At 63.3% G+C, this 12881-nt stretch overlaps 1 protein-coding gene across 2 annotated transcripts; it reads left to right on the plus strand.

The window, feature by feature from the left end:
* The first annotated feature begins 4246 nt into the window (after positions 1 to 4246).
* RBM28 (RNA binding motif protein 28) lies at positions 4247 to 11836 on the plus strand. Of its 2 annotated transcripts, none has more exons than XM_081331590.1 (19): positions 4247 to 4408; positions 4497 to 4652; positions 4750 to 4847; positions 4959 to 5034; positions 5308 to 5400; positions 6199 to 6273; positions 6504 to 6588; positions 6787 to 6935; positions 7483 to 7552; positions 7713 to 7822; positions 8039 to 8112; positions 8196 to 8331; positions 8479 to 8543; positions 9074 to 9232; positions 9755 to 9889; positions 10200 to 10274; positions 10556 to 10896; positions 11046 to 11136; positions 11228 to 11836. In XM_081331590.1, the coding sequence occupies exons 1-19, from the start codon at positions 4255 to 4257 to the stop codon at positions 11366 to 11368; spliced, it is 2283 nt and encodes a 760-aa protein (XP_081187716.1). In that variant the 5' UTR covers positions 4247 to 4254; the 3' UTR covers positions 11369 to 11836. The 2 variants fall into 2 exon arrangements, with proteins under 2 accessions (XP_081187716.1, XP_081187717.1); XM_081331591.1 differs by having other exon boundaries at positions 7501 to 7552.
* The last annotated feature ends 1045 nt before the right edge of the window (positions 11837 to 12881 follow it).

Consider the following 12881-nt stretch of genomic DNA (forward strand, 5'->3'; position numbering starts at 1 on the left):
TTGGGCTTGAGGCCTTCCCCCAGGAGCCCCCGCTCACCTCTGCTCCACCCCCTGGGAAATGAGGCGGGGGAGAGCGGTTCGGGGAGACCTTCGGCCCCATGAGGTCTGCCTGAAGCCTCTCCGGGAAAGTGGCCTTTTTCTGTTCTCCTTTTTAACAAAGCCTCGGTGGATGCGGGAGGCAGCTGGGCCTCCGTCCGGGCCCTGGCGAAGGAGCGCCCGCCTCTCCCTGCCGAGCTTCAGCCAGTCTGCCACCCTGCTTCGTGAGACCGTTGTGCCCCCCGCCCCACCCTTGGAAGGGAGGAGAACAGGAGGAGCAGCTGCCAGCTGCTCCCATCCCCACAGAACAGCCTCTTGCCCTCCGAGCAGCTTCTGGGCGCTGCCTCCCGGCTGCTGCTGGGCCCCCAAGGGAGGGGCTGGGGGTCCTGCCAGCCTGCTCAGCCGGGTGGCCTCTTTTGCTGTGTCGGTCAGGGACCGGATGGGCTCTGCGGCACACCTGGCTGGCTCTTTCCTGGGGCGCAGGAGGAGGGGGCCTGCCCTCCCCTTGCTCTGTGCCGCCAGGGCTTTGTGCACGAGGTTTCCCTGCATGCTGGGTGCACCTGACTTTGGCTGCCTGGTAGCCTCACAGCCACCTGCCGGGGCGCCTTTCGCTCTGAAGCCCCCCCGAGCTTCCCTTTTGCAAGCTATGTCCGGGCTTTACGGGGCCTTACAAGTAGTCCTCATCTTACAACCGTTCATTTAGTGACCATTTGAAGTTACAACGGCCCTGAAGAAAGCGACCTCTGACCGTTTTTCACACTTACCAACCGTGCAGTGTCCCCCAGGGTCACGTCATGCAAATTCACAGGCTTGGCAACTGATTCATATTTACGACGGTTGCAGCGTCCCAGGAGGTCGCATCCTCTTTTGCGACCCTCTGACCAGCAAAGTCAATGGGGGAACCGGATTCACTTGAGAACTGAAGCGATCTACTTAACGACCGTGGCAAGAAAGGCTGTAAAATGGGGCAAAATTCACTTAACAACCGTCTTGCTTAGCAAGGGAAATGTTGGGCTCAATTGCGGTCGTACGTCGAGGACCACCTGTCTATGCCTAATGCACCTGGAGGTGCTTTCCGCAAGAGCAGGCTCTGGGTGTTACTGAACAGGGCAAAGCCTTCAGTTGGGGGGCAGGCAATGGGGCAGCTGCTTTACCCATTGCCCCCCCCCGTCCTCCTACAGGGCATTGTGGTGAGGCTTTGGTGGCGCTTTGCCTCTTCTGACGCCCCCTGAATCGGGGCCAAGTGCCGGGGAAAGCGATGGGGGGGATGCCTGGAAAGGGGGCGGGACAGAGAATCAGGGGAAGGCAGCAGGTGCAACACACAAATGGCAACACACACACACACACACACACACACACACACACACACACACACACGGGAGTTGTGGTTAGGGAGCAGCTGGGCAGGTGCTTAAGGTGTGTCACCTTGAAAGGGCAGCTGGGGCCAGTGGTGGTCACAGGCGTGGACTGAATCCTCTTTCTTGAACCCGAGGCAGCTGCCACGGAGGGGGGGGGCAGGAGTCAGGCTGTGCCCAGGCCAGCACACTGCGGGGGGTGGGGGGAAAGGGGGGAAGAGAGGTCCAAAGACAGACTTGAGAAGGTGGAAAGCGCTGGCGGTCCTGATCCTGAGTCTGACCTCTAAAGGTCAAGCGTGGGGGGGAGGCCTCCATTCTATCTTGAGCAGAAGTGGTAAGCAAGCCAAGGGGAGCCTGGGGTGCCTTTCTGCCCCCCTCTCCGTGGCCCCCAGGGCACTCTGGATTGGCAGGGGCTGCGACGCCAGCGGGACAGGCAGTTTGGACCCGAGAGATGTCGGGAGAACTTCCATTTTGGGACCCAGCCAGACCAAAGGCCTGATTGCGATCTATGTTCAAATACAGGAGGGAAGCAGGGGGAGGACACCCGTTCAGCATCTGCCAGGAGCAGCCACGGCGGGCAAGGCTGGGTTGGAGCCACGTGTGTGCCAAGGTGCACTTGTGCAGGCATGCACAGGGCACGTGCCTCCTCCCCACATCCACGTTGCTTAGTAACTGGTTTCCAAAGGACTCTGCCGCCCTCTGGTGGACGTGGCCAAGGCTGGCAGCCGGCTTTGCCCCTTCTGAAGCAGCCCACGGACCATCTTGAGGATCTGTTCCCAGCCAAATTCGAACTCGAGATGCAGATGGCAACCTGGCACAAGCTCAGTTAGAGCCTCAGATTGGCAATCCACTCAAGCAGATACGGGCACAAGGGTGGTTTTGCAAATGAGCCATCCCTGCTGCCCACCCGGTCTCTGAGTCATTCTAGAGGGAGCCGGCGAATCCTCAGCTGAGGCTCTCCCACAAAATGCCCAAGATGGGAAGGGCATTTTCAGAAGACGTTTACAGGACAACATGATCTCGACAGGCTTGGCCACTGGGCCAGACCCAGGAGGATGAAGGTCGGTGCTGAATCCTTTGCAGAGGAAGAAGCCGAAGTGTCAGAAGGCCTGGTTGTGCACACAACAAGATCTGGGGTCTCCAGCTGGACGTGGGCAAGCAGGGTGATGCAGCAGCTGAGAAGCCAAATGCCATTAGCAGAAGCACTGCAGCCAGATGGGGGAGGGGAGGTGTGGGGGGGGCAGGGCGGGCAATAGTTCCATTGCACTTTGGGATGTTCCGGTCACTCTTCTCCAGTTTTGGGCACTAGTCTTAAGAGAGAGGTAGCGAGAGCTTCCAAGACGACCAGGAACTTGAACACCAACCCTGCAAGGAAGCCGTATAGGAGCTGGGAGGACGAGCCTGCCAAAGAGGAGGCGGGGAGGAGGAAGGGGAGGGGTCTGCAAATTCTTCTCCGCAGTGGAAACTGAGAGAAGGACAATCAGCCAGTCCAAACGTAAAGGAGGCAGATTCTGTGCAGCTCAGAGATTTCTGTGGTGCAAGAGTTGTAAATCAACGGCACCATCTGCCGGGAATGGTGACTTCCCAGTCACCAAACGCTTTCAAAGTGTGCTGGTTGAGTCGTTGTCAAGGATTGTTTAGATGACCTTTAAGTGTCTTTCCAACTCACACTTTGTATGAGCCAACAAGGTCCATGTTGGCGGCACTGATCTCTCTGGCCTGCTCCGTGAGCAAATGGACGGCCTGGCTAACTACTGCGTGAGGGCGGAGGGGGGCAAAGACATCAAATCAAGTTACCAGTGGAAAACTCCCACGGCAGTCGAGGGGATGGACGGGAAGATTCTCCCCTAAAAAATGCTGGGTTCCAATTTTAAAAAAATCTGGCCTCGTTTCCTACCGCAAAAGGGATGCAAAGAAGAACAGCTGCCCACACGTACAGATGAGGGAAGGAAGCCTTGGCGGAGAGCAGCCAGCCGTGTGCCGCTGCAGCTGCCAGGAGAGCTGGTGCCAGAGAGGTCCCAAGGAGGGATCCCTGCCCCACATGCCCTGCTCAGATTAGTCCTGGAACACTGGGCCCGCTTCTGGCCCCCAGGATGGATACAAGGAGGTCACGGAGGAAGCGGAAATGGGGCAGAGGAGAGCAACCAGGAGCACAGCTAAATCCTGGGAAGATTTCCCGGGCGTCTTTAGCCTCCAGAAGAGGAAGATCTCCCAGCAGTCTGCCCAGCCTCCAAGGGCCGGCCCGGGGAAGGCGGGGGGGGGGGAAGCAGTTATTTTATTTTATTTATTCAATGTTTATGCTGCCCGTCTCCCCTCTCCGGAGCTCCGGAGGGCAGAAGACCAGCTCAAGATCGGGGAGAACCTCCCGACTCTGGGGGCCACCGAGCAGGGGCTCCTCCCTGGGGCTCAAAGCCGCCCTCCGTTCTCGGGGATGGTCTGAGGAACCTTGTGCCGGGCAGAGGGCTGGACTAGATGACCTCCAAGGACACACAGTCCCTTCCCCCCCCCCCCCCGAGCAAGGTGACCCATAAAGCAGCGGGAGCCAACGAGGAGCGCCAGGCCGAGTCATGCCCGGCGAAGGTTGGGACAAAAATGCCGCCTTCGCAGCCTGCCTCCCCCGCCCCCCCCCCCCGCCGTAGCTCTTGGCTGACCCGCCGGCCCAAGCCCCGCCCCTCCCGGCGGGCCCCGCCCCACTCGCTGGGGCTGCGCACGGACCGCCGGGGAGCCCCGCCCCGCAGAGGCGGGCGGGGGAGGAAAGCCCCCCCGGGCATGCGCACTCGCGCCACCCGGCGGACTCGCCCTTCCCCGCCGCGCCTGGAGGGGGCGCCGGCGCTTCCGGCCCAGAGTTTCCGGGAGGCGCAAGATGGCGGCGCCCGGCTCCGGCGCGTGCCTCCCCGGCGGGAGCGGGCGGACGGTGCTGGTGCGGGGGCTGCCCCCCTCGGCCCGCGCCGCCCACCTGGAGCGGGAGTTCGGGCAGGCGGGGCCGGTGCGGCGGGCGGTGGCCGTGACGGCGCCCGGTGAGTGCGGGGCGGGGGGAGGAGGGGAGGGCGCGGGAGGAGGGCGCTGCGGCGTCCCGGGTCCTGACGGGCGGCGCGGTCGTTGCAGGCGGCCAGGAGTGCACCGGGCTGGGCTTCGTCAGCTTCTCCCTGCCGGAGGACGCGCAGCGGGCCCTGCGCCAGATCCGCACCTTCGGCGGCCGCCGGGTCAGCCTGGCGCTGGCGCGGCCCAAGCGGCGCAGGGCGGGAGGCGGAGGCGGCGCAGGTGAGCGGCGGGGGGGGGGGCTCCCTTCTGGGGCCGGGGGTGGGGGGGTCCCTGCCCTGGGCCTCCCTCACGCGCCCCGCGGCTCTCTCCCCCCCAGAGGCCCCCCCGGAGGCGCCCCCGCCGGCCCAGAAGCCCCCCAAGGCCAGGGGGCCCCCCAAGAAGGCCCGGCTGATCGTCCGCAACCTCAGCTTCAAGGTAAGGGGGGGCGGCTGTTCCCCGGCCCGGGAGGGGGCGGCTGCCTGGCTCCTCCCCCCCCCCCCGCTGCCCTTTTGCCCTTTAACCCCTTTTGCTTCTCCCCCCCCCCAGTGCACGGAGGGCGACCTGAAGAGCGCCTTTGCTCCTTTCGGGACCGTCCTGGAGGCCTCCCTGCCCAGGAAAGCAGGTAGGTGGGCTGGGGGGGGGGAAGGGAGGCACCTCGGTGGGCGTGCAGAGGCCGCACTGCCACTCCCCTCCCCAGGGCCTCCCCCTTGGCTGCCCTTCCTCCTGCCGGTCAGGGGTGAAGGCTGTTACTGGACCCTCTCTGTCCCTCCCCACGTGGAGTGGGCAAATCCAGGAGACTCGCTGCTCTGGGCTGCTTTGCCCCCATCCCTCTGGAGGGCAGAAGCTGCGGTTCCTGCGATGTGGGGAAGAAGCTGGCCTTGATCTTCCTTTCCAGATGGAAAGCTGCGCGGCTTCGCCTTTGTGCAGTTCAGGAATGTCCTGGAAGCGGGAAAAGCCCTGAAGGGGATGAACATGAAGGAGATCAAAGGTGAGTCCCTGCAACCCGTTCAGCCCAGCAGGATTTGGGTGGGAATCCGTCCCCTCGTGCTGAGATGCTGCAGAGGAGCAGGAGGGGGACCGGCTGTGGCTCGGGAGATTCCAGCCTTGGGGGAAGAATTGCCTGTCTGACTGCGCGTGCGGTCTTTGCTTGCGTGCAGGGCTGTGGGCCATCGTTACAAAGGTGTTCTGGATATAAAAGCAGCTCAGGCTGAATACCGAGGGGAAGAAACATGTTGCTTTTTGGGAAGGAGGAACCTCAAGCACCGGGAAAGCCGGGATTTTTGCAGAAGTTGAGGGCTGCAGGACAGGAATTCCTGGGGATCTGAGGGGCTGGCCAGTCTGAGGAAGTTGGGCAGGTTCCTGTCCCTGTACCCGGGCAATTTCCATGGTTAGGCCAAATTGGGTGCGCATCCCTGATTGAGGAGGGAAAACTGGGGTTTCTCTAGGTTGCAATTTCCACTGGGCCGTGCTGTGTGACAGTGTGGAGACTTCTATTTTTGGTCTAAATGGACTTGCGGAGGGCTTTGCCTCCTGCAGGCTCAGTGTGGGTCTGTTGTGGGGAAAGAGGGGAGCTGGGGATGACCCTGGTCATGTGGAGAAAGAGTCCAGTACCCTCCATCTGATCTATTGAGACCCGTTTCTCCCACTGCAGTGACACTTGCCGTCCTGGCAGCCGTGAAGGTGGAGGGAGGCGTCTCAGGTTTTTAAAAGTGGTCAAAGAGGCGGGGGACCTTTTTGTCCTCCCGTGTAAGCTTCACCTGAGTCTGGGGGCTCTCACTCTCTGCAGAGCGTCCGGTGGCTGTGGATTGGGCCGTGGCCCGGGAGAAGTACCAGGCTGCACAGGCAGAAGGTGTCGCTGATGGTGAGTGGCCGACGTGTGTGAATTGGGACGGGCAATTTCAGGGGCTTGGGGGGGGGGAATCTGTTCTGCCCTCCAAGGCTTCATCTCTTTTCACTGTAAGAAGACTTTCCACGGGGTTTTTGCAGCCAAATTTTGGAGTGGCTGGCTTCACGTGTTGCCCCGTTCTCATTTGACATGAGGGTCTGGTTCAGAATCCCTCCTCACCTTCTCTGTGCTGTGTCCATCCTCAGAGAGGAAAGCCCAGCAGGAAGGCGCCGATGGGAGGAAAGAAAAACGCGGAAGACCGGGCTCTACAGGGCCAGGAAGAGGCGGCAGGTGAGCCGTAGGGTTTGCTTGTGGCAGAAGTGTGGGCGCTTGTGGTCAGCTGGGGCTGCCCTCTGAGGAGCAGTGGGCAGTTGCCAAGCTCTGCGGCTTCCTCTTCCTGCCCAAAGCCAGCAGCGCCCCCCCCCCCACGGTTTTGCCTCCCAGAAATGCCCCCTTGCTGGTCTCTCCTGACGCCTCTACTCCTCTCAGGGACCCTGAGCCCCAAATTCCCTCTGCGAATAGCGAGGACGAAGAGCAGGAAGTCGGCTCTACGGAGGAGGAGGAGGAGGAGCCGGACAAGGCTGGGATTTCCGAGGAGGAGAGTGCTGAGGAAGAGGAGGAAGGAGGAGGAAGAGGAGGTTGGTTCAGTCGCTTTGGAGGGACTGGATGAGGAGGGTCTGCACATCTTGAGGCAGCGGGAGAAGACCCCATGCAGGTAGTCCTTGACTTATGACCACAGCTGAGTGCAACATTTCTGTTGCTAAGCAGGAGAGTTGTTAAGGGAGTTTTATCTCACTCTACGACCTTTCTGGATCATGTGACCGCAGGGATGATGCAACAGTCATAAATGTGAAAAATTGTCAAAGGTCACTTTTTTCAGTGCCGTTGTAATTTTGAATGGTCACCAAATGAATGGCTGTAGGTCGAGGACTCCCTGCCTTAGACCAAAGGATGACGGGGGTCCTCCGAGGGGATTCCGCCGTTGCTTGGCTCCTCCCCTCCAATGGTTTCCCAGAGGCTTCTGCTTCTCCCGAGGGCCACCTTGCCAGAACCGTCTTGCCTGTGAGCCTCGGGGGCTGGGGGGCAGCCGGAGGCCTCTGGGGAGAGTCCCAGCAGAGGGAAGGGTGATACCTCCCCCCCCGAGATTTCGCGCTCTGGCATCTCTGACACTGGTGGTCTCTGCAGGAGAGGGGCCCGCCCCAGAGCAGAAGCAGCGCCGCTCGGATGTTGCAGAGGGCCGGACCGTCTTCCTCAGGTGGGTCTGGGGGGAGGGAGGGGGGGCCGAGTGCCTTCCTGGGGGCTGGAGGGCCGCCGCGCCACTCCTGGGGAGGGCTCCTGCCTCGGCCCCTGGCCACGCTTGGCATCAGCACAGACACGGGACAGGTGTGGAGGGAGCCTCCTCTGCTTTCCCCCAGGAACCTGTCCTTTGACACGGAAGAGGAAGAGCTGGGGGAGCTGCTGGAGCAGTTTGGGGACCTGCAGTATGTCCGGATTGTGTTGCACCCCGACACGGAGCACTCCAAGGGTGAGAGGGGCTTGCAGACCCCGTCCTCGCTCGGCCGGGGGGAAGCCACCCGCGCTCCTTTGGCTCCCCATTCCTCTGCAGGAATGGGGAGCCAAACAAGGGCCAAAATGGATCTTTTCCTTGCCCCCCCACCTGCAGTGGCCGTTCAGAAGCCCCCCCCATCCTTTCTTGGCTTCTTTCCTCCAATCGCTCCCCCCCCCCTTTTGCCCTCCTCAGGCTGTGCCTTTGCCCAGTTTGCCACCCAGGAAGGTGCCCAGAAATGTCTGCAGACGGCGCAGGAGGAGAGCGAGGTGAAAACAGGGTGCTGTGGGGTGATGGGAGGGGGAGCCCCTCCCCAGGATGCCTCCCTCTCACCCTCTTTTCTCCCTGTAAGGCTCAGGGGCTCCATCTGGGGGGGCGCCGTCTCCGGGTGGATCTGGCCGTCAGCCGTGAGGAAGCCCAGCAGCTGCGGAGCACAAAGGCTCAGAAGCCGACCGGCACCCGCAACCTCTACCTGGCCCGGGAAGGCTGTGAGTGGGTCCTCGGCCCCTCTCCTTGTCCCCAGGGCCTCTGGGCCCGGCCCTGCCAGGGAGAAGCCCTCCGGCCGGCCTCTGACCAGCGGAGGCCCCCTCCTCCCTGGCCGGCCGGCCTTCCTCACCCTCCCTTTTCCTCCGCAGTGATCCGGGCTGGCACGAAAGCGGCGGAAGGGGTCAGTGCGGCTGACCTGGCCAAAAGGGCCCGGGTGAGTGGCCCTCCTGCGCCAGTCGGGGGGGCATCAGCCTGCGCTTGCTGGCTGCTGCTCAGGGGCCCAGCGAGACGCTCTGCTTCCCGGGCCCTCGGAAGGCTGGCCTCGCTGTTGGGTGCCTCTGCTGGGACCAGAGCTGGATGGCGGTCAGTCAGAGAGGCGTCACTGGGCAGGGCCTGGGACCGGATGACCAATGCCCTCTGAGGCTGCCAGGTCAAAGGCTGGCCATCGGGAGGCAGCTGGCTTCTTCTCTGCCACTCTGCGGCAGGAGCAGCCCGCAGAGCCCGAATTGGTGGGGTGGGGGTGGAGACAGGGCGGTTTCTGATGGGGGGGCCCTCCCCCCGCTGGGATTAAGTGCCCTCCCGCCCGCCTGATTCTCCCTGGGCCAGCCATTAAAGCTGCCCTCGCCCAGGCCCCCGGTGGCCAGACTCTCCCAGGGGGCTTGGACCTGGGGGGGGGGCAGAGCAGCACTTGGTGGTGGGTGGCCGGGGGAAGACGGGCAGAGCTCTGACCCCCTCCCTTCCCAGTTCGAGGAGCTGAAGCGGCAGAAGCTGAAGGACCAGAACGTCTTTGTGTCCCAGACGAGGCTCTGCGTCCACAACCTGCCCAAGAGCGTGGATGACGCCACTCTGCGGAAGATCATGCTGCAGGCGGCGGGGGGCACAGCCGGTGCCAGGATCAAGGAGGTGAGCCCGGCCGGCCTCTTCAGGGATCTCGCCCTTCTCTGCCTAGGTGCCTTCCTCCTGGGGAGCTGGGCAAGAACTGCGGGCCCACAGCGCTGCTTCCAGAGCCCAAGAAAGCGCAGCGAAAGAGCTCGGTGCTCCCGAGCTGAGCAAGCCCAGAGTGGAGGTCTCTGGGCTCCCCCCCTCCCCTCTGTTGTCCCTCCTCCACTTCTGCAGGGTGGGGGGAGGGGGGGCATTCCATGTCTGAGCCAGGAGCCCACGGGGGGGGGGGGGGCTGTCCTGAGCATGTCTCATCCGAAAGCTGCTAAGCTGCGGTTCTTGGATTCCAGAGCCATCCCGGGTCGGGGGACTTTGTGACCCCAATCCCGGAGGCTCCTTGGGGTTCCCCCCTGAGGCGTCTCGGGGCTCCCCTTGGCCCCTCTGGGCTGGCAAAGTCTCTTGTGGCAGCGAAGTCGCTGCTTTGTGGATGAGCTCCGGGTGAGGCCCGGAAGCAGCCTTTGACTGCTGCCTGTCCTCCCTGCCCAGTGCCGGGTGATGCGGGAGCTGAAGGGCCGCGGCCAGTCCCTGGGCTACGCCTTCGTGGAGTTCCTGCAGCACCAGCACGCCCTCCTTGCCCTGCGCCAGGTCAACAACAACCCCCAGCTCTTCGGGGACCAGAAGGTCAGTCTCTTGCCCCGAGCGGCTGAGCTCAGGTGCTCCGCAGGGCCACAGGGGCGGCGGCACCGCAGGGCCAGTTCTGGCTTGGCCCAGCAGCCCGCCTGGGGTCCTTGGAGTCCCCGCCCCCGTCCGGGCACCCCCAAGACCCGAGGGGGTCATCTGCAGAGGGTTCTGGCCTGGGGATTTCTGGCCGCCCCACGGAAGGAACCAGGCAGGGAGTGGGAGGGAGGCCCCCCACGAGCAGGAGGGCAGAGGTCTGGGTGCCCCTTGGCATCTGCTTTGGGGCCCAAGACGGGGCTCTTTCTCTTCCCAGCGGCCGATTGTGGAGTTCTCCCTGGAGGACGGGCGGAAGCTGAAGCTGAGGGAGCAGCGCGCTGAACGCAGCCGGGTAGGGCATCGGGCGCCCCCCTCCCCACCAACTGGGGAGCTGAGACCCTCTCCCAGGCAGGCGCCAGTCCCCCCTGCCAGCCCCTGGCAACAGTCTGACCAGGGCTGCGAGAGGAGCCGGCCACTCCAGAAGCCGGTCGGCACAAGGTGGCCCCTGGCCGGAGAGCTGTGGCCAGGAGTGGGAGGCAGCTGGCCTGTTGGGCAGAGGTTGCTCTCCCTGCCCCTGGGGGGGGGGCAGAATTGCTCCCCGGCTGCCGGGTGATGCTTCTCTCCCTCGTGCAGCAAAAGCTGAGGAAGACACAAGCAGCTGCCGGGCCAGCAAGTCAGGGGCCACCGGCCGGCACCGGCCGGCTAGGAGCCCCTCAGAAGCCACCCAGGGGCTTGAAGAAGGCCCCGGGCCCCAAAGGAAAGGCTGGGGCCCCCAGCGGCCCTCAGGCTCCACCGGAGCACATTGGGCAGAAGAGGAAGCAGTCTGGGCCCCCGCCCAGCCTCCGGAGCCCCGAAGGAGCCGCCTCCTGGTCAGGCTTCCAGACCCGCATGGAAGAGCAGAGGGTGGAGCTGCCGGACGGCACGAAGCGGCGGAGGGTCCTGGCCCTCCCCTCCCACTGGGGACCCAAGATCAGGTAAACCCAGCCCCTTCGTCCCTGGCATGGCCCGAGGAAACCTGGCACACACCCACCACTTCGGTCTTCGCCCTCCCCCCTCTGCCCCCAAAGGAAAACCCCCCGGCGCTGCGCTCTGGGCTGAGGGTGGCGGTTTTTTCTCCCGGCAGGAATCGCGACCAGGGCAAAGCGAAGGGGACGCCTGCCAGGAAGAAGAAGGCCAGGCCGAAAGAGCGGAAGGCGCCCAGAGCTGCCCGCCAGGTGAGTTGCTGGGGTCTCCTCCCTGCAGAGCCCCCTGCCTCTGCGCCCCCCCTCCCCCAGCCTTCTGAGCCTGTCCTGTGGTTGTCCTCAGGGGCCCCAGAAGAAAAAGGCTGGACGCGGCCGGGCGGACCTTCGTTTCGAGCAGCTGGTGGAGCGGTACAAGCAGCGGATCCTGGGCGCGGCTGGCAAGGCCGCCCCGCCAGCCAAGAGGAGCAAGTGGTTCGAGAACTGACTCACCCCTCCCCAAGGAAGGGAGCCCCCCCCAGCTGGGTGGGGCTGCTTGGAGTTGGGTCCTGCCCTTGGGGGGAGAAAAGGAGGCCCGGGGCCCGGCTTCTTGGCCCGCCTGGACGGACGTGGCCCAGGGCCTGGGGGACAGACAGGCCGGGGGAAGAGCCCCCTGGAGCCCTAGAAATGCTGGGGTCTCCGCTGGCCCGGGGCACCTGCAGCCAGGGTGGGTGTGGGTGCCTCTGGAGGAAGGGGGAGGCAAGGCAGCCCCCTGTGCTGCCAGACCATCCTCGCCCTAAAGAAGGGCGGGCGCGTTAGCGCTGGGGGCCCTTCCTCGCTGCTCAGCCCCACACGGGCAGAAATGGCTCCTCGCAACACCGTCAGCCTGGTGGACGGTGCGGAGGAGGAGAAGGAGGGGCTGCAGCCATGGAGTGACCATCGCTAGTTCGGCCTCTCAATAAATGGCTTTCTCAGAGTTGTGGTTCCCGGGAGTCTCCTCCAGGGCTGGATCACAGGATCTCTCTTCTGTCGGGGGGGGGGGGGTTGGCGCGCTCATCCCGCTGAAGAGGCAGGGGGCTATTTTAGCCTAGTTCAGAGGGTTCCCCCCTCCCCCGGGCGTTGGAGGCAGAATCGACCTGTGGATTGCCAACTTGACTCTTACCAGAATCACAGACTTGGAAGGGAGCTTGCAGGTCTTCTAGTCCAACCCACTGCTCAAGCAGGTGATCCTACGCCATTCTGGAGAAATGGTTGTCCAATCTCTTAAAAACACTCAGGGTTGGAGCACCCAAAACCTCTGGAGCACCCATAACAGTGGAGGTTGTTCCACCGGTTAGTTGTTCTCACTCCCAGGAAATTCCTCCTTAGTTCCAGGTCCACCCGTTCCTCCTCCTCCTGCCTTCTGGGGCTTTGGAGAATAGCTTGACCCCCCCCCCCTTCTTTGGGGCAGCCCCTCAGATCCTTGAAGACTGCTATCCTGTCACTCCTCTTCTCTAGACTGGCCAGGCCCAATTCCAGCCACCGGTCTTCACGTGTTTCAGCCCCCTGATCATCTCTCTTGCTCTTCTCTGCCCTCTTCCTAGCCTCTCTTTTCTACATCGTGGTGACCCAGACCGGATGCTTTCACTGGGTGGTGAATTCCCTCTGGGGACACCTTTGCCAGTCTGCTCCCAGTGAAGGATCTCGCTGAGCTTAATGGGAACTTCCCGTTCACTGCCCAGTTTCCCACTGGGGGAAAACGTCGTTCAGGGTGTCCGGACTGGAGGGTCCCGTTCTGCAGCCGGAGAGGGAGGGCTGGGTGGTTTGCAGCAAGCGGGGTGACCCAGGCCTCCCACAAAGGGCCCCCCCGGCAGGTCCTCCACTCAAACGGTTCTGTGGAGGGCACGTGCGAAGGGTTAACTTGGGTTGAGGCTGAAGCATGTGTGAATTTGGCTTGAGACCCGCTTCCCTTCACGGTGACTCTGCTGGCTATGCAGGGAGTCCTCGACGTACGTCCGCAACTGAGCCCCAAATTTATGCTG

This window comes from Vipera berus, assembly GCF_964194415.1.
Source record: "Vipera berus genome assembly, chromosome: 6".
Classification (NCBI taxonomy): Eukaryota; Metazoa; Chordata; class Lepidosauria; order Squamata; family Viperidae; genus Vipera; species Vipera berus.